Source organism: Styela clava, chromosome 8 (assembly GCF_964204865.1).
Source record: "Styela clava chromosome 8, kaStyClav1.hap1.2, whole genome shotgun sequence".
Classification (NCBI taxonomy): domain Eukaryota; kingdom Metazoa; phylum Chordata; class Ascidiacea; order Stolidobranchia; family Styelidae; genus Styela; species Styela clava.
The window spans coordinates 20,513,613-20,537,309 of NC_135257.1; the positions used below are offsets into that span (position 1 = coordinate 20,513,613).

Genomic DNA, 23,697 nt, shown 5'->3' on the forward strand with positions numbered 1-23,697 from the left:
AATAAAAACTGATTATGAAATCAGGGGGGCAAACAAAACCTTAGATAAGGTTTATAACGTACAAAATATAAGATGGAAGGTTTTGCCAAGAGGAAGTGGTACGTGTTTACTCACCTAAAATTATTAAGTTATTTCACCCACGCTCACATGCACCCACTAGCCACACAACCACTGAGAAGTTATTTAAGTAAGAATAAAACGCGATAAATTTAGGGTATACTATACAGTAAACAAAAAACTATCCAAATTCCAAGAATTTCCCTCCATTTGGCTCAATAAAACAAACACTCTATGTGTCTCACAAACGAGGGGCGTCTGGGACCACGTCAGATGCTTCATATCACTCCATGCTTGTCTCAATAATGATCTAAATTAATCGCAGCTGTCACATGACCAAAATTGCCCTTTTTTTTCTAAAAGCTCTCGAATGCTACGGTAAAAAATTTTTTCCTTCGGTAAATCGGATTAACTTTTCCCAAGGAATTCAATGACGACGTTACTAAATTGCGCTTTTTTGTAGTATTTTGCGCAACTTCATTATACTGTATTATTACCGATATTGAGGGACAACAATGTCCAGACGTCTCCCAAAGGAGGGGTGTCCGATCATCTGTAAAATGGGTTTCTCTAAAACGGGACAATGTCACCCGTTTTGTATAGTGTGCCGTACTGGATTAATGCAGGGACAAGAGCAAAATAATTTAGAGATTTCCACCGATGTGTGCGCCTAGAGGCCAGTCTGGATTTCATGGCCTTTTTGAACGAGAAATCGGGCGTGCAATCAGAAATTCCCGCGTGCAAATAAGAATTCCTGGCGTGCAATTATAGCTCACGACGTGCAAAACAACTGCACTCGCGTGCAACTGACTTTGACATCAGATACCTCTCAATACATCCGCGTAAAATTACCGGTATCGGATAAAAAATACGTTGAATCAGAGAAAAAATGGACGTTTGACCTTTGACCCCAAACATTATTTCTACAGTTTGTCGCTAATTTTGAGAGTGTTTGTGCGACTTTGGATACCGGTACTGTTCAGTACATCCGCGTAAAATTATTGGATAAAAAAATACGTTTAACCAGAGCAAAATGGACATACTTTGTCATTAATTTTGGTAGTGTTTTTACGTAGAGTTAATGGATAAAAAATACGTCAAATTAGAGCAAAATGGACGTTTGACCTTTGACCCCAAACATTATTTTTATACTTCGTCACTAATTTTGGGAGTGTTTGAGCAACTTTAGATACCGGTACTGTTCAGTACATTCGTGTAAAATTATTGTATGAAAAATACGCTGAATCAGAGCCGTACTTGGCCATTGGTGCGGAGGCGATCTTTTCGTCCATAACTATTCTCACGGGATTCCTATTTCCTATCATTCAACACGATATGGACCTTTCCCCGAACATCGACTTCCTTGTTTACTTCGTGACATTGGCCAATCAGCAAGATGCAAAAAAGTACGTAACAATGAGAGGAATTTTTCGCGGGTCAAAGGTTGGGGGAAGGTCATGGTCTTTTTGCTTCGCAATATTTCGATCAGACCAAATCTTGCAGGCTGGTATTTGTCGACAATTGTGGAGTTATAATATTTTGGCATCTTTATATTACTGGATTATTGATTTTAAAACCATTTAAACCGATTTACATTGGTGAGCAATTGCAAATTTTCGGCGTGCAAAATTGATTTCGCTCGCGTGCATTTTTGCGGAGCGCTAGCGCCCTCGGGCGTGCATCTGCCATGGAATCCAGTCTGGCCTAGAGGTTTATGCTCAATGGTAAAAAATCTGAATGTGAGGGCCGCACTGAACGGCTTGGTGGGCCACCTGTTGCACACTTCTGACTTAAACCAAAGCTTTTATTGTATAGTCACAGTTTGCACCCCCTCTGCATATTGTCGTGGAACTACCCAGTTTAGACAATACTACCCAGATCTTATGATACATATAAATAATAGTGTAATTTATTTCCTAGCTTTTATGGTGACTGAGTATATTCACCTTATAAATGGTTAGCAATATAGTTTATCAGACCATTGAACTATCCTCTCGTCCAGAAAAAATATCTAAATTTTTTTTAACGGTGTTAAAACAAGTAAAAAAAACTATATCCATCATAATATATTATTGTCATTTGGCATCATTCAATATAATTTCCATTATCACAGTATATTTATCATCAGTATCATCCATGCACACATCCAGTTGGTTACGAATATAAAAAAAATTTTGTTCAATTCAAATTTTCAAAATCTTGATTCTATATTGTTTGAAAATACTTTAAAAGTAGCGTGAATGTGAACAAAACTTGATCGAGTTGATTTGCCCTGTAATGGGAAAAATTGGCCTAGAAGAAAGAAATCTTTTTCCAACAATTAAGGTAATTGAGTAAATTAAACATATATGAATAGTCTACCATATCCTTAATTGAACCCTCTTTTTGTCTTCACTTTCACCAAGGATAAATAAATAAAAATGAATAAATTATATTTTTTTTTTAATAGAGCAAAGTAGCATGAATATGCTTTGCTATCTTGCTAATTGCATCATCTTTCACCATAGATAAGTATGAAAAATCCAATTTCTAATATGTTTGGAAATCTTTCTGTACAGGTAAATTTGAATTTATGTGAATAAAATTTAGTTTAATCATTCTGTCATGTAATGGAAAAACTGGCCAATCGAAAAGAAAAATTGAGCGAATTTTCAAGTAGAAATGGACGTATCAACATTAGAAGCCGAGCAGGCATCCATTGAGCAAGATATCTTGAAACTCCAGCTGCACTCGGTGCCGTTGAACCTTAATTGGGGAGAAGAAGAGGAAGAAGGTTTGTTATTGGTTGTTTCACTCGAACTAAATTCAAAAGGTTCCGACAAGACATCGCTGATACAACTTCCTTCCATATGGGATTTATATATTTATCCTGGAGGAGAGGAAAGCCTATAAGACTGCTTTATCATATGGCGGACCACGCCCTCTTGGGCGGTTTCCAGTCCATGTCAGGTATAGGATTAGTTAGCCAGTTATTTGTTTCAGATTCATAGACTTCAGTGTGAAGAGAGCAGTAACTTACCAGCAGTTACATAAACTACCCTGTGGCAGCGAGGAGTCCAGCAATCCTCTCACACATTAATTATCCCCATGGAATTCGAGCCTATTCCAGGTAATCAAATGTGCGGTGATAAGCATATTTCACACGCTTAGCATGATGCGCCACACTGCAGACATGCATCTGAAACAAATAACCAGCCAACTAATCCCATACCCGACATGGACTGGTAACTGGAAGAGAGGCTGTGGCCTGTGGGTTGCCATATGATTAAGCCGTCCTATAGGCTTCACTCCCCCTGTGATGTATATGTAAATCCCATCCAAATCTCATGGAGGTGTAAGGTGTAACTGCGATTTCAGAAATAAGTATGTGAATATAAAATTTATTATGCAGACGATGACTATGAAGACGAAACCTCATATTTATTATCCGCATTCGATGACCCGGATCAACCTTCGACCTCAGGGTTAAACAATCATCCAGGAGGTAGCAACAATAATGCAGGAAGTAACAACAATAATGCAGATGTCCCATCAACAAGTAAAGCTTCTGAAGAAATAAACGAAACATCCCATGCTGCTCTCGATTCAGAGGACGATGATGAAATTGAATATGACCAGACTGAACCTCAGGTAAAATTGTTAAGAAATTCGTCGGGTCAGATTCTAAATTTTGCTCAATCTTTGGTTTAAGACAGGGAGGTGGAGTAGTTGTGAATCGTAAACCCTCTCTTCCTCTTTTGAAATTTAGAGAGAAAAAAAGCATTTTTCTGTATCATACATAAACAATTTTTTGTAGCATCCTTTTGAAATGTAAAGAGATAAAAAAGCATTTTCTGTATCATGCATAAGCAATTTTTTGTAGCATCCTTTTGAAATGTAAAGAGATAAAAAAGCATTTTCTGTATCATGCATAAGCAATTTTTTGTAGCATCCTTTCGAAATGTAAAGAGATAAAAAAGCATTTTCTGTATCATGCATAAGCAATTTTTTGTAGCATCCTTTTGAAATGTAAAGAGATAAAAAAGCATTTTCTGTATCATGCATAAGCAATTTTTTGTAGCATCCTTTTGAAATGTAAAGAGATAAAGCATTTTCTGTATCATGCATAAGCAATTTTTTGTAGCATCCTTTCGAAATGTAAAGAGATAAAAAAGCATTTTCTGTATCATGCATAAGCAATTTTTTGTAGCATCCTTTTGAAATGTAAAGAGATAAAAAAGCATTTTCTGTATCATGCATAAGCAATTTTTTGTAGCATCCTTTCGAAATGTAAAGAGATAAAAAAGCATTTTCTGTATCATGCATAAGCAATTTTTTGTAGCATCCTTTTGAAATGTAAAGAGATAAAAAAGCATTTTCAGTGTCATACTTAGGAAATACTTTTTGGACCCTCATAACTTTCAAACCCCACCTTCTCCGACTGGACCAGCTGGCTGTTACGGTCTGTCTTGCCAATCAGAAAATTTCAGAACCCCCCCCCCTTTGATAATTTCTGGATATGCCCTTGGTTTGTGATGAAGGCAAAGTTTTATTTGTCTTGGAGTCAAGTCGAAATTTTCGCCGGCCAAAAGTTAGAGTCAGACTCTGGAGTTCAGAGCTGGAGCACTATAAGTATTTTTTGTCAAGTTGAGTCTCATTTTTTAAATGGTTCCCGGACTGAAGTTGTAGATACTATCGATTTGCCAGACTCTAAAGCTCTGATTGTTACTGACACAATCCAGCTTAGCATGTTGAACGAACTGATGATTTCTGAACTAGGATTTCTCCAGTAATGCAGCTTTATCGTAGGCGAACCACGGCATCTCGGTTAGTTACTAGTCTATATGGGATTAGGTAGCCAGTTATTAGTTTCAGATGCATGGATTTGATGGTGGAGGAAGTCATACTGATCAGCGGTTACCTAAAGTTTAAGTCCCAAACCTCGCTACAGCGATGAGAAGTCCAGGAACTTTCTCTCACATAATTACAACCCACGGGATTTGAACTTGTGAACCCACTCATGAAATAGGACCGGCAAGCGTTTTTCTAATGCTTAGCACGATTCACCAAGGGCCGAACCATAATAATTAACATAATTCATTTTAAATTCAGGAAGAACTCATTGACCTGTCTGCCGATCTAGAAGCAAATCCAACAAATTTATTGAAGCTGAACATTGCATATCAAGAAGTTATTTTGCAACAATTGCATTTGATTGATGAATTATTGAATCATAATAAATGCAAACAGGTTTGTTATGTCATATATCTCATAACTGTTTTTTGCTTTATCAGTTACTTTCGTCTTCACCTGTGGGTTCATCTGTGAATATCAATGTTTTGCTCCTTTTTGTAAATGTATCTTCAATTTTCACGTGGTGATGATAAAAATTATTTCTATATAGAATTACTGTCAGTAGAGATCCTTCCTCATGACCTTTGCCCTAGCGGATCCGTATGAGTATAATTTATATCATCCTTGCATTATACTGTATAATGCAAGGATGATGTAGCAGGAATAAAATACTTTGCTATGCAATACTATGAGTGCTGCTACACTAACACAAATGTATTTTTGTGACGTTCTGTCTGACCCAAAATCAGGCTTCCACAGACAAGTAGTTTACAACAATGAGTGCAGTGCAGCAGGACTTTTGCATTGCATAATAAATCATTTTAGTGGCACATTATATTCCAAAAATTCTGAGTGCCATGTGATATAAGGTAGTTCAAATTTAAACCAAAGGTGCGCAACATTTTTGTTGGTTGGCCATATAACCAACTTCAGACATCTAGCTGGGCCACACGAAAAATGGAGCCGGAAAGGCAAGAGAATAAATCGAGCTATTGCCTAGCCTTACAGTAATGAATGCAACAGGCAATATGGCGAAAGATTATGTATTTTTATGCCTGTGAGCGCCTTTTCAAACATAAACTGTCGGATTTTATTCTTGATGGGAAATCTAAGTGTTAACCAGGGACACACTAAAACATATTGTGGCCGCGAACCGCCTGTTGCTCACTCCCGATTTAAATAGTAATGTAGTCTACTGGAAATCTTTGAAAAAACGATTCTGTCTTCCGATTGCAGGCTGATCTGGAAACAAAACTTAACGATACTTACTTTGATTCTGGAAAAGCTCAAGCTAGGGCTGACCTTGGACTTTCGACCGGGCAATATTTCAAGATACATTTGGTGAGTTTTTACATTTTTCTGTGAATTTGAATAAAAAATTAACTCTATTAATACTGGGACAAGAGTATTTCACTTAATTTCTAATTTACGGTAGTTGTTAGTCGGCTACATATACCAATTAATTCAACTTTTTCGCACTAATTAAAATCCTGTTTCATTTCTAGAGCACAAATAGTAACTCTGTAATAGTGCCAATGAATTTGCACACTGATGTTCTCCGACTTCATGAGGAGGTCGGCCCTCATTTTGTCGAGAATCCAATGCCAGCAAAAAAATGGACTAAAGACGAGGAGAAACGTAAGTATTAGGATTTTTTTAGAGGGGGCTTACAATCTGTAGAGTAGATTAACTTATCTCAGTCCTAATCAGACAATTCCATCTACAACACTTTCCTGCTTTTTGGGCATCTTGAAAAAGGGTTGAAAACCACTGATTTTTATAGATATAATATATTTAGTGAGAGTGTAAAAATAGAATTTCCGACCTTGGAAATTTAATTGAATATTGAAACTTGGGTGCTCGATGACCAATGGTTCCTTGTGGCTTTCCTTCACCAGTGTGTTTATTTTATTGTTGGTCAATTTTGTATGTTATTTTTTACTGGATAGAAAAAATAAACTCGACTATGACTGTGTGATGGCAGTTAATTTCATCTGTATCGATGAAATATCAGTGTGATTGGTTATCCCTCTGCTTTTTTAATGGCTGCAGAGGTCTGGAGTAATAGCTAACTAATTGAATAGGCCCAAGTAAAATAATTACGGTATGCATAATAAATGGGATATTACCACATTTTCGATATTCAAAATCATCTGGCTGATGTTTGTAAATCATTCAGAATTTTGACAATTAATTATTCATGCGCTAAGCACTTTCTCTCATACTATCCAAAGCCACCATAAGTAGTAGGTTATTTGTATAGTGAATAATAAAAATGAATATTATAAATATAGTAGCTCTTAGCATTTCAGTGGTTCTTTATTTGGGGCCTGGTTTGCTCTGTTTTTTTTTATATTTGTTGAGTTTTATCTGGCTTGTGGATTTTTTCTTTTCACTCAACCACCATAAATGGTAGCTTACTTTGGATGTATTTATGCATATCCAGAAATTAAAAATTTAGTAGCTCTTTACGTATCAGTGGTTGTTTATTTGAAAACTGTTGACCAAGGTCACAGTTTATAATTTTTGTATTCGATGTTAGGATGTTCGGGGCTGACTGTATGTTTGTCTAGTTGAGACCATCATGCGCTTGTGTTTTGCCAAATATTAACACAAAAAATATTAACCTGTCTTATTGAACTAATATATGGTTATGGGTACTCCCGAAGTATGTGAACCAAGATGGCGGACACCGGAACGTAGTATGTGTACCAGGTTAGACCATAATTTTATTCCAATTTTAGTTCTATTACGAGTTCGGGGACCAGCCAAGTGACTCCTGTACTATTTGTACCTGAAATTATGGCTAACCTGATACACATACTACGTTCCGGTATCCGCCATCTTGGTTCACATACTTCAGGAGTACTTAATTATGCACAAAAAGTGTTGCTCAGCAGAAACCAAATCTATAGCTAAATTTTAATAAGATTTTTATATTCTCAGGCCTGAAGACTGGAGTACAAAGAGTTGCGCTTCGGAAGATAACCGAACCGTTACTATCTCAACTCGAATACTTAGAAGAAAAATACGCCAAGTCGGAAGATTTTGAAAATACGAAAAGAAAAATTAAAGAAGTTAAACAAAAAATATCGGACGCAAAAGACACTAAACCGTTTGTTTTATACGGAGAACGGTCACAAGAACACGACTGGGATACAATAGCTAATGTTGATGTGGGGGGAGAACGCGGAGCAATCGATGTTGCCCTTTACTGGAAGAACCAATTACATCCCCATATCAACCATGATTCATGGAAAGGGCCAGAAGACGAAAAATTGAAGAAATTGGTTAAAAAATATAAAGAAACTAATTGGATAGGTGTCGCTAATGAGCTAGGAACAGGAAGGACAGCATTGCAATGTATTCAAAGGTTTGTGTTTAATATTTTATTCACGCAGTGACCTATAGCAGGGGTTCTCAAACTTCCGGTGTTATGGAACCTGTAAAGAGGTTGACTATTATGAACCCCACAATGAATTCATAAAAACAAAAACACATAGTCATTTACCGATTAATGTACCTGACTACACTAGAATTACTTTATTTAGTAATGATTAGGATAATACAAGCTAGAAATAAATCTAAATTAAGCTTGGGCTGTAAATTATCAATAAAGTAGAAGCATTTTTGACCTTAAATGTTTTGTTGAATGTTGAACCTGAATGTGCCTGAGAAAATAAATAAACAGCAAAACGGGCAATTATAAAATTATCCCGACGAGCCTAGCCACCTTGGCGGCCTCAAAAATAACCGAAAAGATTCCGGCCTAGTCATGCTCAATTAGTTTATCATACTGAGTGATTTTATGTACTATTTATGGTAGTTGGAGATTCTCTTTTTTGTTGTTTCAAATTACCGACTTGCATATAACGAAGTTCAGGTACTCCCGTAGTGTGTGTTACCAGGTAAGGGTTGGGCCATAATATTATTCTGATTTTTCTGATTTTAGTTCTATTATGAGTTTGGGATTTTGTCTATGTTAACCAAGTGAACATACCCCCTGCCCATAGGTTTTAGACCCTTCACACAACTTGATGTAAAGTAAGCGAACAAAATTAGTTACCACCATATTGGTACACTTTTGGAGCACCGAAGTCTGTGCCTAGAAATCCTCGAATGACACAAATAAATTTCTGATATTTGCTACTTATCCTTCAATGCTTTTGTGCAAGTCGATCCGATCCGTATGCATATAATGCAAGGATACTGTATCAAAGCACGAGGAAAGATAATTGTTCTTCGTCATTCAAGAGTTAGTGATAGAGCTAAGATCTGAAGCCCGACCCGGGCCTAAAATGTCAATCATCATGTTCGGGACGGGCCTGAAATGTAAATCATTACGTTCGGGTCGGGCTTCTCTATCGCTGTCTTTTTTTTTTTAAATAAACGTATGTTTATAAAAAATATATACTAAACTATGTGTGGATACTAAACTAAGGAATACTTGTTATAAAAGAAATAATTTAAATAAAACAGAGAAAAAGCTGTAATAGACCTTTGACCCCTGAAAATATTCTTCACATACTTTACCCTTGCAAAATTTTCGGGGCTTATTTTAAGAGTGGTTATAAGTAAAATGGGGTATTTGTTTCAAACTATCATTATAATTCATTGCATACAACAATCTGTTTTTAAAAGTACCGGTAAAGATTTAGCCTAGTCTATCACAGCTATTTCTACACTAGTTTTTTATTACGGTACTTCAATTAAATTAAAACTCCTAGGAAGACAAAGTGATATTTTAATTATCAGTGCTCCTGAAGTATGCGCACCAAGATGTCGCATAACCTGAACCCTAACCTGGTACACAACCTGCCATCTTGGTGCGCATACTTCAGAAAGTCCGAATTATTTGATTTTTATTTAAATTTTCGAAACACCACTGAAAACTAACGAATAGAGTTCAAAAACGTGAAAACGAGGTAAAGTTTACGACCATGACCGGAAATGAGTGAGTGAGAAAAGTGTCTGCAAATCCAATTAATTAGTCGTGCTTGGGTCGAGTTTAATTCCCACGGGCCCGGATCGGTCAGGCCTGCAAATCCAATTAATTAGTCGTGCTCGGGTCGGGTTTAATACCCATGGGCCGAGGTCAGGCTGGAATTTTTGGGCCCGATCTTACCTCTAGTTATTGCTGCACACTAACACAAATATATTTCCTTATCGATAGACAAACAGTTCAATTAGATTTTTATGTTTTTATTGAAACCAAAGTAATTTTTGTAAAAAAAATAATTCTGTTTTTGTATCGTCCAGGTATCAAAGAAACAATATTGATCATAAATCGAAGCCATGGACACCTGAAGACGATGAAAAACTAACAAAACTGGTTCAAAAGTATCGATGTGGAAATGTAATTCCCTATAGTGCTGTGAGTATGAAGCAGTAGTTCCCGAAATTATAGGTGTAATGATATTCGCTGGGAGAGGAGTTCGCCTGCAAGGGACTGATACCGATACAAATAATAAAGCTACAGGAATATTTGAAATGTTATATACATACACATGTTTGAACTGTGATAATGACGTAACAACTGGCAGTATTTAGAACGCAGAAAAAGTAAAAACATAAAAAATTAAGCTATTTCACTCAAATTTGCCGGGTTATATTAAATTGTTACACATGCCGTAATTGATTTTCTCAAATAAACGGTGGGGCGCACCCCTTAAGGGGGAGGGGGAGCATAGGCAATTTTTGAGGGGGCATGAAGCTAAATATTTAAAAATGGAATTATTTGTTAGCTTTTATACTGCCCGTCTTATTTTGGATATTTAGAGATTGCAATCCCATCCACCGTGTTTTTTCAATAAAACATACTTTCGTCTCGCTATCTGTTATTTGTGGCTTATTGTTGGCTAGGTATTTTTTAGTTACGGGCTCTGGACTTTGTTTGAACATGCTTATATAACATCTTTTTTTCATATTTTTCCAGCTTGCCTTGAAACTGGGTGGAAGAACCAATAGTCAGGTTTGCCATCGGTGGACCAAAGTTTTGGATCCTGCTTATATTAGAACAAAATGGACGCCGGATGAAGATATTTTATTGTTGAAGGTTAGTTTACTCAAATTTCACTGAAAAACTTTAGTTAACTCCTGTATCCAGCATGGTGAAGTCGGAATGTGGCATGCTTTCGCAAGAGTCAAAACGAATTTTCAAACTTCTGACGAATTCTCAAACTTTCTGCTGCTCGGCGGTGTGGCAACGTGCTAATTGTTAGTATTACACTTGCCACGGCGCCTCTGATTACTCTGTGTGGTTTCGCAGGTTGGAATACCGTGAGGAATGATTATGTGCGAGAAGATTGCTGGGCGGTTGATTGGATGGGTAGTTTACGTAACAGCTGGTCGATTTCAACTTCCTCCACCATTAAGTCCATACGTTCGAAAAAAATAACTGGCTAACTAATCCAATATCTGATTTAGATGATATCCGGACGAGAGGCCAGGGGTTCGCTGAATGCTTAATCCCTAATCGGTTTTGCTCTCCCCCATCATGAATGTGTAAATCCTATCCCAACTATCTGTAGTTAACCTTCTACTTCTTTCTATCCAGGCAATAAATCTTTTTCATTTTCAGGCGATAGCGAAGTTTGGTACCAAGTGGTCCATAATTCGTGACTCTGGCACTGTACCGGGACGTAACGATTCCCAATGCAGGGAGAGATACGATAATGTACTGAAAAATATCAATAGAGGACCTTGGACTGCTGAAGAAGACAAAATTATTCAAGATATGGTGAGAGATTTATTCATATTATTCACAACAGTGGTTCCCAAAATTTTTTGACTGCGGGCTTAAAATTGGAGATGAAGGATATTCGCGGGCCAGAAGAGTAGAGGGTTCGTGAGGGACCGATACGAAGGGACGGAACTGCGGTTTCCAATCATGACTCTATAGTGACACCACGTGTCCCATTACTAATTAATTAATAACTCGCTAATTATACGACATAATTCATCCAAAATCAATAGGCTTCTGGTCCTAGATATGATGAATGCACATGCAAAATTTGGAGCAGATTCAACCTCGCCTTCTTGAGATATCGCGTTCATCTAACAGACAAACAAACAGACATACAGACGGACAAATACCTATCAACATACTTACCGATTCTAAGATCGATAAGTAATTAAGATACCAAACTGAATTGTTACGAAAGTACACACTTAAACTGTGATAAATACATAACAATCGGCAGTATCTAGAACACAAAAGAAAAAAAACAAATTGTTAAACTATTTCAGTTATGTTCGGCGGGCCATATTAATCCACTGCATGGGCCATAATTGTCCCGTGAGTACGGTTGTGGAACCACTAGTTAACAGTTAATTCAGACAAGGTTCTATACCTGCAACCAGGCACGCAGCCAGGATTTTCAAAGGCGGGAGGGGGGGGTTCAAAATCGGAAATTCTCAGTGCCGTCTGTGACAGTCCTCATTCATTAATTTAATTGTGTCCAACGTAACTCGCGGTTGCGACTTCTTATGTCAAAATAAAAACTGGAATCTTTCTGGATTGGCGTACCATCCAAATTAATTACACCGATTCAAAATCCAATATTAATAGAAAACATGCCACACTGCTCGACAGTTTAAATTGCAATTTTTAAATTTCTATGACTATAAAATTTGATTTCTGACTTTGGAAAATTTAAAATTTTGACAGCCAATCTGGGGTTTGACAACTCAGCTCTTCTATCAGAACTCTTTCTATTTTCAGTTAAGGCTCAAAACTTTGTCAATTTTCTCCAGTTCCGTTATGAAAAAAAGTGCAAACTGCAACTGCACAACCCTGGTCCCTGACAAATATACCATTTCAATTTTTCAGATTAAAAAACATGGCGAAGGGCAGTGGTCTATGGTCGCACATGCTCTTGATCGAAGGACGGACAATCAGGTTTTCAATCGTTGGAAATACATTAAAAAGTGTTTAAAATCTGGTTCCACGATGAAATACAAGAAAGCTGGACCGAAAACTGTGGCAGAAGGGCTTGCGACCGTCCGCCAGAAATTAGTCGACACTATTGAAATGCAGATAAGGAAAAGTAAAGCTGAAGGTATGGATTTATTCAAAATTATTATTCAAGTTGATTAAACGTACTGGTAGTCCCCCCGTAGTATGTGTACCAAGATGGCGTACACTGAAATGTAGTATGTGTACCAGGTTAGGATTAGGCCATAATTTTATTCCAGTTTTCCTTATTTTAATTCTATTGCGAGTTCAGGGACTAGCCAAGTGACTCATGTAGTATTTGTATCTGAAATTATGGCTTAACCCTAACCTGGTACATATACTACGTTCAGGTGTCCGCCATCTTGGTTCACATACTGCAGGAGTACCAATATACTTGACTATTTTATTTATCTGGAGTGCTAGGTGTCCATATGCCAAAGATGATGTTAGCATTTGGCGTTCGACTGGTGCTCCATAAGTATGTGTACCAATATGGAGGTAACTAATTTTGTTTGCCTACTTTACATCAAGTTGTGTAAAGGGACGGAAGCCTGTGGGCAGGGAGTATATTTCCAATATGGTGAAAATGTAACATATTGATTTTTGTTGTAAATTATGTATCAACTTACCTCTCTTCTCTCTGTATGATGGGCAATAACTCTCTACAGTGTAGGTATCCATCAGTATACCGACTTCTGTCTGTATGGCAGCCCGATGGCTCTATATGTGAGAGGCCACTCAAATTGCAATTGGGATCATATAATTATTCCTATTCTTAACTTGCTGTCTAGATGGCAGCCTATTAGCTTTCTACAGAGAAGCCCATTCAAATAGCATTGGTGACCAATACTGGCAATACATATATATATACTGCTTCCAATCATAGTTATCTTCTCCCGTTCCGAACCTCGCCTGGAATCCGTGGCAGTGTTATCAACTTTACTTTCCGCCAGTCCGTAAAGTCCCTTTACGATTTCAAATTTGTAATGATATTAATTCTCTATATATCTTAACCACTAACCAGGTTTGTTGTTTTTAATCAGTAATTGTTTAAGTATTTTTACATTTTTACTTCAAATAATACATCTGTGAGGGCCAAAACAATATATGATATCGATAAATTCCCTTTGCAATTGTAAAATTTTACTAAGACTTTATGGACACTCTATATATCTACATGCAAATCTTACAATTTTTGTTTTAGCTGCCAAAATGCCAATAGAACCTACTGAACCAATAGATGAAGATATGAGCCTCATGCTTGCTGATGAAAGCCAACTACCTACTGTCTCTACGAAGTCGAAGGTATATTTTTGCGGAGAGTAGGGTATATTTTGTATGGCAGTGGGGATATCCTGTAATAGAATAAAAATTCTCAGGAATGATTTGTTTACTGGTGCAAATCAATAAACTCACTAACAGCAAGCTTCCTCACAATTAGTTAATTCGAATACATTCCAAATGTTTGGTATTTGAAGTCTGATCATAGTTTGAAGTAGTCACCAAAGTATTTTAATAAAAGCTACAAAAGTTTAAAAATCAAAAAAAATGTTTTTACATATTTTCTCAGCAAATTTTTAAGTTTCGCCCCTTCTGGTTAAAGCCCTTGATTTATTGGCACATTGCTTTTTCGGTACTCCTGAAGTATGCGCACCAAGATTTTGCATAACCTGAATCCTAACCTGGTACAGAATCTGTGTTCAGGTTGTGCGCCATCTTAGTGCGCATACTCCAGGAGGTTCGTTTTTTCTTTCTTATATATTCATTCCTAAAAGGCATTAAGGAAACAATAATGATCCCAAATTGAGTTTTATTTAAAGGCAGCAATTTCTTTTTTCGTGGAATTGCGGCGGAAGTTTTTTCTTCTGATAATAATAAAATTTCAAAATATTTTGTTTTCAGAAAATAGATATTGGTAACAAAGTTAGTTTATTTCAACCTCTGGAAGCAGATTTACAAGAAAAATTAGAAAACGTCAAAAAGCCGGAAGATATGGTAAACCTATACCACAGACTCAGCGCTAAAATAAAACGACGAGTGGTTTCCAAATCAGTTTGGGTCAGGACGGATAAGTAAGTAGTTTCTCTATTTTTGGGCTTTGTGTGTGGCTGCTTGAATTGGACTTGATACCAATTCAAAGTCTTTATATTTAAATATTTTTATATGTGTATTTTGTATTTGCACACTCACACAAATATATTTCTGTAACGTTTGGTTAACGTTTTAGTTATGCATAATTCATTTGAATAATGTATGTCTGAGGAAGTATGACCTTGGTCGGAAGAAACGTTACAGAAATACATTTGTGTTAGTGTGCAGAAGTACTCTTGCATCACTTAGGATAGTTATGTTTACTCTTGCTACAGCATCCTTGCAATATATGCATACGGATCCACCGGCTCAAAAACAGAAGAATAGATATTTAGCCCTGTAGAAACCCAATCAAACCGTGTTTCAACAATGAACCTATGATTAACCCCTAAAATTGACAAATTATATCTCTGAGGGTAGTTTCCCCCCTGTTTGGGGACCACTATCTTGGAGTGTGAAATCACTAATGTTATCCCATTTTCCCAGAATCATCAACCAGAAAGTTTTAAAAACGATCGACAAACATTGTAAGCCGTTCAAATATGAAGCAGAAATAAATGGAACAAATATTAACGCCATTCGGCAAAAAGTTCTCTCTACTTTGAAGAAAATCAATGCCAAAGTCATGTTTATACATTATGTGAAAGGTACGCATGGAAATGTTTTATTTATTCTCTATTCTGGTGTCTTTTAGAAAATAGCTCAGACAATTAGCCTGATAAGGCAGGGGCCGTTTTCCCAGCTACACAACGAAATAAATAATTTTCACAATGAAAAGGCTGTCTTACTGTAAGGCTGATTATCACTTAGCTTTACAGTAATATAGGCACCTGGCAAATCGGGGAAATATTTAACGCAGTGGAAATAGCAAATTAATTTATGTAATTTAGCCTTTTTAAATATAAACTTTTGGAACAGGATTTAATGCTTGGAAAAAAATCTTGAGTGTTAACAAGGGCCACAGTGAATGACTTGGCTTTATATATTCCAATAACTTATTATAAAAAAACTTTTAAATTTCCAAAACACAATACTTATTTTTCAGCAATGAATATCAACGCAGAGAAAACATTGCAAGCAATCAAAGACCAGGGAACGCCAGTCAGCCCTATTAGAAGAAGTAAGTTGAAACAATTTTATTACACAGTATTTTCTAGTGATAATCGATGTTAGTCGCATAATTCGCAAAATTCATATGGTATTTATGAATACAGTTTTGGTTATTCGCGACTTCCATTCCCCAGTAATGTAAATATATTTTTTCCTTATTTTTTGCATGATTTTTGACTTCTTACTGGTTAGAAAAAATAGACTTGACTTGACTAACTTTTAATATAAGTCTACACAAGTAGCAAGCTATAAGAAAGAACAATATCGATTTATGGAAAAAATAAATTTTTGATGAAAAGTAAATTTGTACTTCAATTAGGAAGATTCTCAGTTTAGTTTCTGCCAAGATTTGCCATATATTTGAGTAATAATGTCCATTTTTTTTAGTATATACACATAAGTCATGACAAACATAGAACATGGCCGTTTCGATAACTTCACAAATACAGTAATCAGAGGTGCAGTGGAGAGCATCTTCATACCACTTAGCGCGATGTGTCAATATTAACGAATCTTTCTTCATTTTAAGGTAAAAGAAAATCTCTGAATAGCAAAACGCCACCTAAAGCGAATGAAGCAGAAGCGAATAATAACAACACCGCAACAGATACCAGCAATTCTACCACTGTCAATGAAAAGCCAGCACCGAATGCTGCTTCGTCAACCTTCACGAGAAATCATTTTCTACCTCTGTGTGCGCCGAACCGTGCAACTTTGTTCGCATATCGTAAATTAGTCAATGATCGCGAAAGACGAGTTAAAACTGCCAAACTAATGCTCATTGAGAAAAACGATAAAAGCAAAGGAAAACAGAATGGCCATGGTACTAAAGGTAAACGTTTTTTTTCTGTTTGGTGTTTTATTATTTGATGTGGCGAATAAATTAACTAATAGGAACCTTGTTAAAAAAAAAAGGGGGGGGGGGGTTGGGTCAGAGGCCAGGGGGTCTGTCGGGAGTGTTGAAAATCTTTGGAGAAGACCGTGGATCATAAAAGTTTGAGAATGACTGAATGGGAATAGCCCCTGCTTTTTTGTTATTTGTGGAGCTGTGTAGTTTGAGTTTTCGCTGTTATTAAAGTCACAGCCAGAACTGTGTTTTAAAATTCTGCATCTTGGAGATGTACTCGAAACTTTCAGTCTTTAATGTCATGTGTTTGTGTTGTAAATTGTGCTGGGCATGAAATCTCACGAAAGCGAGATTAAATCTGCTCCAGATTTTGCACGTGCATTCAACATATGTCGTACCAGAAGCCTATTGATTTTGGATGAATTATGTCGTATAATTAGCGAGTGAATAATTAATTAGTGATGGGACACGAGGTGTCACTATGGAGTAAGAGCGTTGTTTTGGGGGATCCCCTAACTTTTGATCGATAAATCTTCGGTCTCTCACTGATATTCTCGTTTGTTTTATTAATATCAAATTTTTAAAATTTTATTCTGACATGTACCCATCACAATGAAACAGTCAATACAACTACATATCGTCGAAAGAAATATCCGATTCGATTCTGAAATCATATTATATATTCAAAAATACCCTGGTTGAAACTTTGTACAAATTGTTCAGTCTGTGCATCTGAAACCATGGGTCACCATATGATTAAATCCACCACTTTCATGCTTAATATGAAAATCTAATCCTCATCACCTCCTGTGTCAGTTCTGTTAAATACAAATGCAAATTTTATATTCTACAGAGGATCTTGATCCAAACGGACCACTTGCTTTGACTAACGGAGCAATTTATGACGGGAAAAAATACAAGCCCGAAGATTTAATGAAAAATATTCAGGTAATGATTCGAACGCCTGACATACGACTATACTTAAAACAACTGAAGCTAATAGTAAAAAAAAATTTAATTTTCTTAATCTTGCTACTTGTCAGCAAATATAGCATTTGATATAATATGATAAATTTGACTAAATAATTTTCGATTTTTTACTGCAACACAAAAAAAAACTTTAAATCACCTTCAGGCTTCAATAGGCATGGGTCAAAGGTGACTATATTACAGGAAACAATGAAACATATTTGAGAATTGAAATCCATAATTGACTTGATACACTAGTTGCCATGGAGACATATTGTTTTATTCAGGTTTATTCTATTCATTCTCCTTTCCCTAATTTTTTTATCCAGTTGATGCCAGAACACAGAATTCTTCGATCAAGATTTGTATCGATGTTTGCATGGCCTACTGTTCTGTCTACTCTTGTACCATTTGAAAGATACGGATATCTTAGGTATTGTTTTTCTATTTATACAGCATTTACTCACATTTACCTTTTGTTCGAAACAAGCGTCCACTGATATCTATCTTTCTGGTTCGTCACTGCTTACCCAATTTATTAGAATCTGGATGAAATGGAGACATTAAAAACCGACAAGAGTTGTAATCTGTGATGCCAGCATTAAATGGCCAACTATTCGTATACTCTTATCTGGACTGGTAAATAGGCACTGGTTTACCCTCTATCTCAGTGGGTCTCAAATGGTGGAGTGCGCCCAACAAGGGTGGTGTAGACAATTTTTGAAGCTAATTAAAAATATAAATATTTGTTAGATTTTTGTCGATTTGTTGTTGTATTTGTCGATCTTGGCCGCTTTATTTTGGAGATTCACATTCCTTTATTGTTTAGAGATCAGCGTGTTTTTTTAATACAACATAGTTATTTGTAGCTTATTGTTAGCCAGTTATTTTTGAGGTGGAATGCGAGATTTGACACATTTTACAAGTTTGAGAACCACTGCCTTAGATTGTATAAGCTTTCAAAATTAATTTATTTTATTTTTCTACCTAGATCAATGAGACCAGCAGTTAGAGTGAGACCAAGAAACAATCGTCAACAATATCCGAATCTAGAACACAACGACGAAGAATCAGAGGACAATGAGGACCAACCAGCAGCCAAACGACAAAAAATAAGCGACACTTTATACAGCAAACAAATGTTGTGAAGTGATTGTTGTTTTCGTACGATGTCTTCACTCCAAACAAGGCTCTAAACAAGCCAGGTCAAATTGCTATTTTCATGGACAGCACCTCGTTATTGCTAAGGTCATACGCTCGAACAAATTTGGGAAATAATAAGTATTTATATGAAAAAATATGGTACAAAGCTGTAGACGAGCAATTACTGAATGCGAATATCTGTAGAATTAAACAACTATGAAAAATAGGATAAGTTTTAAGGATCTTACGAATTCTTGTAACGGTTATCCAAGTCATCTCAAGCATAATTGCCATTGCCAAATTTGGAGTGGGAATATTGTATGAAAAAAATGGCTTTTAGAGGAATATTTTTGCCATTTTGATTGCTACACTGCTGAGAATTGGGATGAAGGGTTATTCTGGAAGATGTCAAAACACTGAATTTACAGAAAATTCCTTATTTGTTCATAATCGGTTAGTTGGTGAAATGATTTGCTCGATGAAAGTGGTGTTTGATTTTAGCGTTGTTTTGATTTCTTTGGTCTAAAATGTTTGATTGAATATGTCCTACGTTCAATTCTCCTGTTTCGCAAGTTGCTCTTACCCCTAGCATGGCTTTACACAGCCAATCCTTGATATGCAGGGCTACTATGTATTGCTCAGTTTGGATTGCTCCCAATTATTGCATATCATGGAGGGCGTTTGATTCATCTGTTTTCTTCTTTTTTTCATTCATCTTGTTCAAAGTGAAACGACGTTTCTGTGCAAACTAGTATTTCTTTTCTTCCTTTTCACACTGCCGATTCCTTGGTTTCATTTAGATTATAAATTAAGCATTCACAAAACATTTATAACAGTGTGTGTATTTTTATGAAATCTGTTGCAGAGTAAGGTTCTCATACTCGTCCTTGTCGGGTTATCAATTTTTGCACAAGTCCAACTACAGCTTTGGTTCGTCTAATTACCGGTCCTGGCTCGATATGGGACATAATGCTAAGCATTAAGAATGGTTTGCCAAGGCACTTCTAATTACCCTGTGTTGTGGGTTAGCAGTTTGTGATCTGGTGGGGGAATGAGTATGTGCGGGAGGATTTCTTGACTCCTCATCAAAGTAGGTTGGTTCGCGTAACCTCTGGTCGGTTACTGCTTTTCCAGCTTCAAGACCATGCATCTGAAGACAAATAGACTAGTCACGTAATGTAACAAAGCGAGAGGGCGTTGATCGCCACATGATGAAGCAGTCTTATCGGTATGTAATGCACGGCTCTATTTTACTGAGCCCGTTGCGCACATCGTCACCGGGTTCGCGAGCTCAGATTATATTAGCCGTCAAAAATCTGGTGCTTCCGGTATTGAAATTTCCCATTTTAAGCGTCACTGATATCGGTAACATTTTGCTGCCCACTGGCCGATGTACAAAATCTCAGACGAGCAGGCCCCGAGCTAGCTTCCGTTTCGGAGAGATTCATAATCACATATAAGCGCCGTCAACAACTTTGCAGTTATATCCCTTATGATGCAATAGTTCATCTTTTCTTCAGATGAAAGCGGCTGAAATACGAGCGCTGCAATAATTCAGTTTTAATTTTTAATGCAATTGAAAAATTCGTTTTGACTGCCTTGAATAACCTCAACGCAATCTATTTTTAACCATATTTGGGTCACATCCCACACTTTGAGAAGCCCTGTTATAAAATGCCCGATATCCCAAAAATTTGTTTGGACCGAAATTCCTTCGATGTAGAAATCTGGTAACGCTCATTAACCGATACATGTCAGACTGCCAGTAAAGATTCCGACTGTGATATCGTCGTTAAGTCGCAGCTGGTCATCTCTTGTAACTGAAATTATATTCCAAGGATATCGTAGCTATGCCAAAATTCAAAACCACTTGACAGGTGAGTCTAATTTATTCAGTACGGAATAATAACGGTATCAAGTCGATCCGCAGTAATTCGACGTTTAGTCTAGACCAGTGGTTCCCAAACTTTTTTACCATCGCCCCCCTACAGTAGTTTATACAACTTCATCGCCCCCGGCACTGCAAAAAAATTGAAAGTCTGAAACGAATATATTACAGACCAAATACGGAGACAAATCATAGTTTATAGTGTTTTTGATTGAGATGGATGAGCTTGGTGTTCTTCAGCGAGTTTTTTATTATATCTAAAATTTCCCCGTTTACTAATGGAAAGGCGATTTAGTTGTTTTGATACCAATAGTGTCACGGCTGAAAACCCCCTTTTCACCAAATCAGAAGTCGGAAATGAAAGAATCCAGGGTTCTACCTTCTCAAAAACCGCCGTGTACTCTTGCCTTATAGCATTTAACTCCCTAAATTCACCCCGTTTCACATTAAAATAAGAAAACAAAATTAATTTTTCAAAACTTATCTTAATGATTTAGGTACATCTCATTTATCCCTACAGCCTGATGACCTTCACCGAAATACATGATATATAACGGTCTTCGGTTAAATCCATCCCCCATTCCTCATCCTACCACGTCCTCCAGTCCGATCACCAGTCCATAGAATTAATCAGCCATTTGTTTTGGATTTGTGAACTTGGATGGCTCAGGGGTCGGCAAATTTCAAGTCGCTCGCGGGACAAAATTTAGGGTTGCTATTCTTTTGCGGATCGCATATATTTTTTGAATGTTAAAAACGGAACATCGTGCAAAAACTGCGACAATTCGTGAACTCCACTCAGTCGTCTTATTAAAAAATTATTACAATGACATTTAATGTGACGCCAAGATTGGAAGATTTTCTATATGAGCCTCACTAATCCTAGTTCTTTGCTTGTTCTTTGTAATGTTCATTACAAAAATGATTGTTCGCACAAATATGTACTTCCAAACATCGAAGTGAATATTTTTGCATGGTTTGTGAAAATTTGATAAAGAAGATACATTCTTACAAAAATTAAGCAGTGATGAATCTCTCGAATAGAATATGAATTTAATTTCCTTATTGCAATACAATATATTCGTATATTTACTGCGCTATTGAACCCCTGCATTCAGCATCAGCTTTTCTGCGTGTTTTCATTTGTCTAATTATTATATATAATTATAAATTGTAAGCTCGTTAAACGAGTATCTGTTTAATAGAATTTTTAGGATATAATAAAATTTAGTCTAAACGTGTCTCACGATAAATTCTGTTACTTAAAAAAATGTAATTTACTCTTCGAGCGTAGATTATAAATAAAATTAATTCATCGTCAAAACCGCCGTTTGGATGTTTCCCCGGGCATAGACTTCCTTGTTTACTTCGTGACATTAGCCAATCAGCAAGATGCAAAAACAAACGTAACAATGGCCGCTTTCGCATCCGCTCAGACAGATTTTCAGACGTGGTCTTGAACATTACCCCATTTTCGCGTTTACGAAATATATTCGTTAGTTTTTAGTTGTTTTCCGGATTTTACATATAAATCAAATAAGTCAATGATCACTTTGTCTTCCTGGGAGTTTCAGTTTAATTACAGTAATCAAAAATTAGTATAGAAATAGCCGTGGTAGACTTGTCTAAAATTCTTTACCGGTACTTTTAAAAAACAGATTGTTGTATGCGATGAATCATAATTATGGTTTGAAACAAATACCCCATTTTACAGGCAACAACTCGCAAAACCACTCATAAAATAAGCACTGAAAATATTAAAATAATAAAGCATAGAAAGAATTTTTAGGGGTCAAAGGTTCATTCAATGATGCGTGCTGGGCCAGATTATTTTACTTCGGCCGTATTTTTTGAACTACTAGGATACGCAAACTAACGTACCTCACTGCGAAGACGAGTCCAGCAATCCTTTCACGTGTGATAATCTCCCACGCGATTCAAATCTACGAAATCACGCAGAGTTCAGTACCGTAATCAAGTGCACGATGCGCCAAACAAATACAGGTTTTGCGAATCGCCCCCTATCGCCCCTTTTGGCTCTTTTCGCCCCCCTATCGACTTTTTCGCCCCCCTCTTTATTGTTTTCGCCCACCGGGAGGCGATATCGCCCACTTTGGGAATCACTGGTCTAGACTATGATTTTTTGCTTGTGTCCACGACTCCCGTCCACTTGTTGTTTATCAATTTATCCCTGTTCTGAAGGAATAAAAAATCGTCGAGCGCATCGAGCTAAGCATTAGGAATACGCTCGCAACCGGACCTCTAATTACCATGCACGGTTAACATTAAGTGCAGAGAATTGCTGGACTCCTCGTCTCCGTAGGTTCACATAACCGTTGAACGGGTTACGGCTTTCTCCGCCATCAAGTCCATGCATCTGAAAAAATAACTGACTAACTAATCCCATTAAATGCAGCCGAAAGAGGGGCCATGTGGTAAAGCCGTATTATCGGCTTCCCTCTCCCCGGGATAAATATGCAAAATCCTACTCTTTCCACTTGCGAGGCCCAGCGGTGTGGCGCATCGTGCTAAGAGGAATACGATTGTCACCTCACCTCTGATCGTCCTGCTTGTACGCTCTGTTACCGTACTCCGTGTTACCTTTACTGCCCCTACAACTCTGGGACGAACCTATTTTAAGAGATTCTCGAGAGTGCAAAAATATTTTGTATGAAAGAGTTTTTGTGGACGATCATGTTTTCACTCAAAATATTTTTTTCAACAACTATTTTTTACTGAAGAAAATTAAAGACATCCTAAAATTTATTCCGAATTCGATCAAAAAAGCTTTAAATGAATTCC

General features: G+C 36.8%; 1 protein-coding gene across 1 annotated transcript; it reads left to right on the forward strand.

Moving 5' to 3' along the window:
• The first annotated feature begins 2,284 nt into the window (after positions 1-2,284).
• LOC120346759 (uncharacterized) lies at positions 2,285-19,326 on the forward strand. The gene is made up of 19 exons (XM_078115389.1): positions 2,285-2,382; positions 2,616-2,830; positions 3,449-3,687; positions 5,149-5,286; positions 6,127-6,231; positions 6,396-6,528; positions 7,837-8,263; positions 10,150-10,264; positions 10,826-10,945; positions 11,471-11,629; positions 12,722-12,950; positions 14,052-14,152; positions 14,750-14,919; positions 15,425-15,585; positions 15,984-16,058; positions 16,578-16,880; positions 17,749-17,843; positions 18,194-18,297; positions 18,856-19,326. Exons 2-19 carry the CDS (start codon positions 2,719-2,721, stop codon positions 19,010-19,012), a joined length of 2,943 nt encoding a protein of 980 aa, XP_077971515.1. The 5' UTR covers positions 2,285-2,382; positions 2,616-2,718; the 3' UTR covers positions 19,013-19,326.
• Positions 19,327-23,697: the final 4,371 nt, after the last annotated feature.

Excerpts from the sequence above, each read along its gene's own strand:
- LOC120346759 (XM_078115389.1), top strand. The coding sequence starts at position 2,719 with ATGGACGTATCAACATTAGAAGCCGAGCAGGCATCCATTGAGCAAGAT. Across the intron at positions 2,831-3,448 it reads GGGAGAAGAAGAGGAAGAAG|ACGATGACTATGAAGACGAA; the intron begins GTTTGTTATTGG and ends TTTATTATGCAG. Across the intron at positions 5,287-6,126 it reads ATCATAATAAATGCAAACAG|GCTGATCTGGAAACAAAACT; the intron begins GTTTGTTATGTC and ends TTCCGATTGCAG.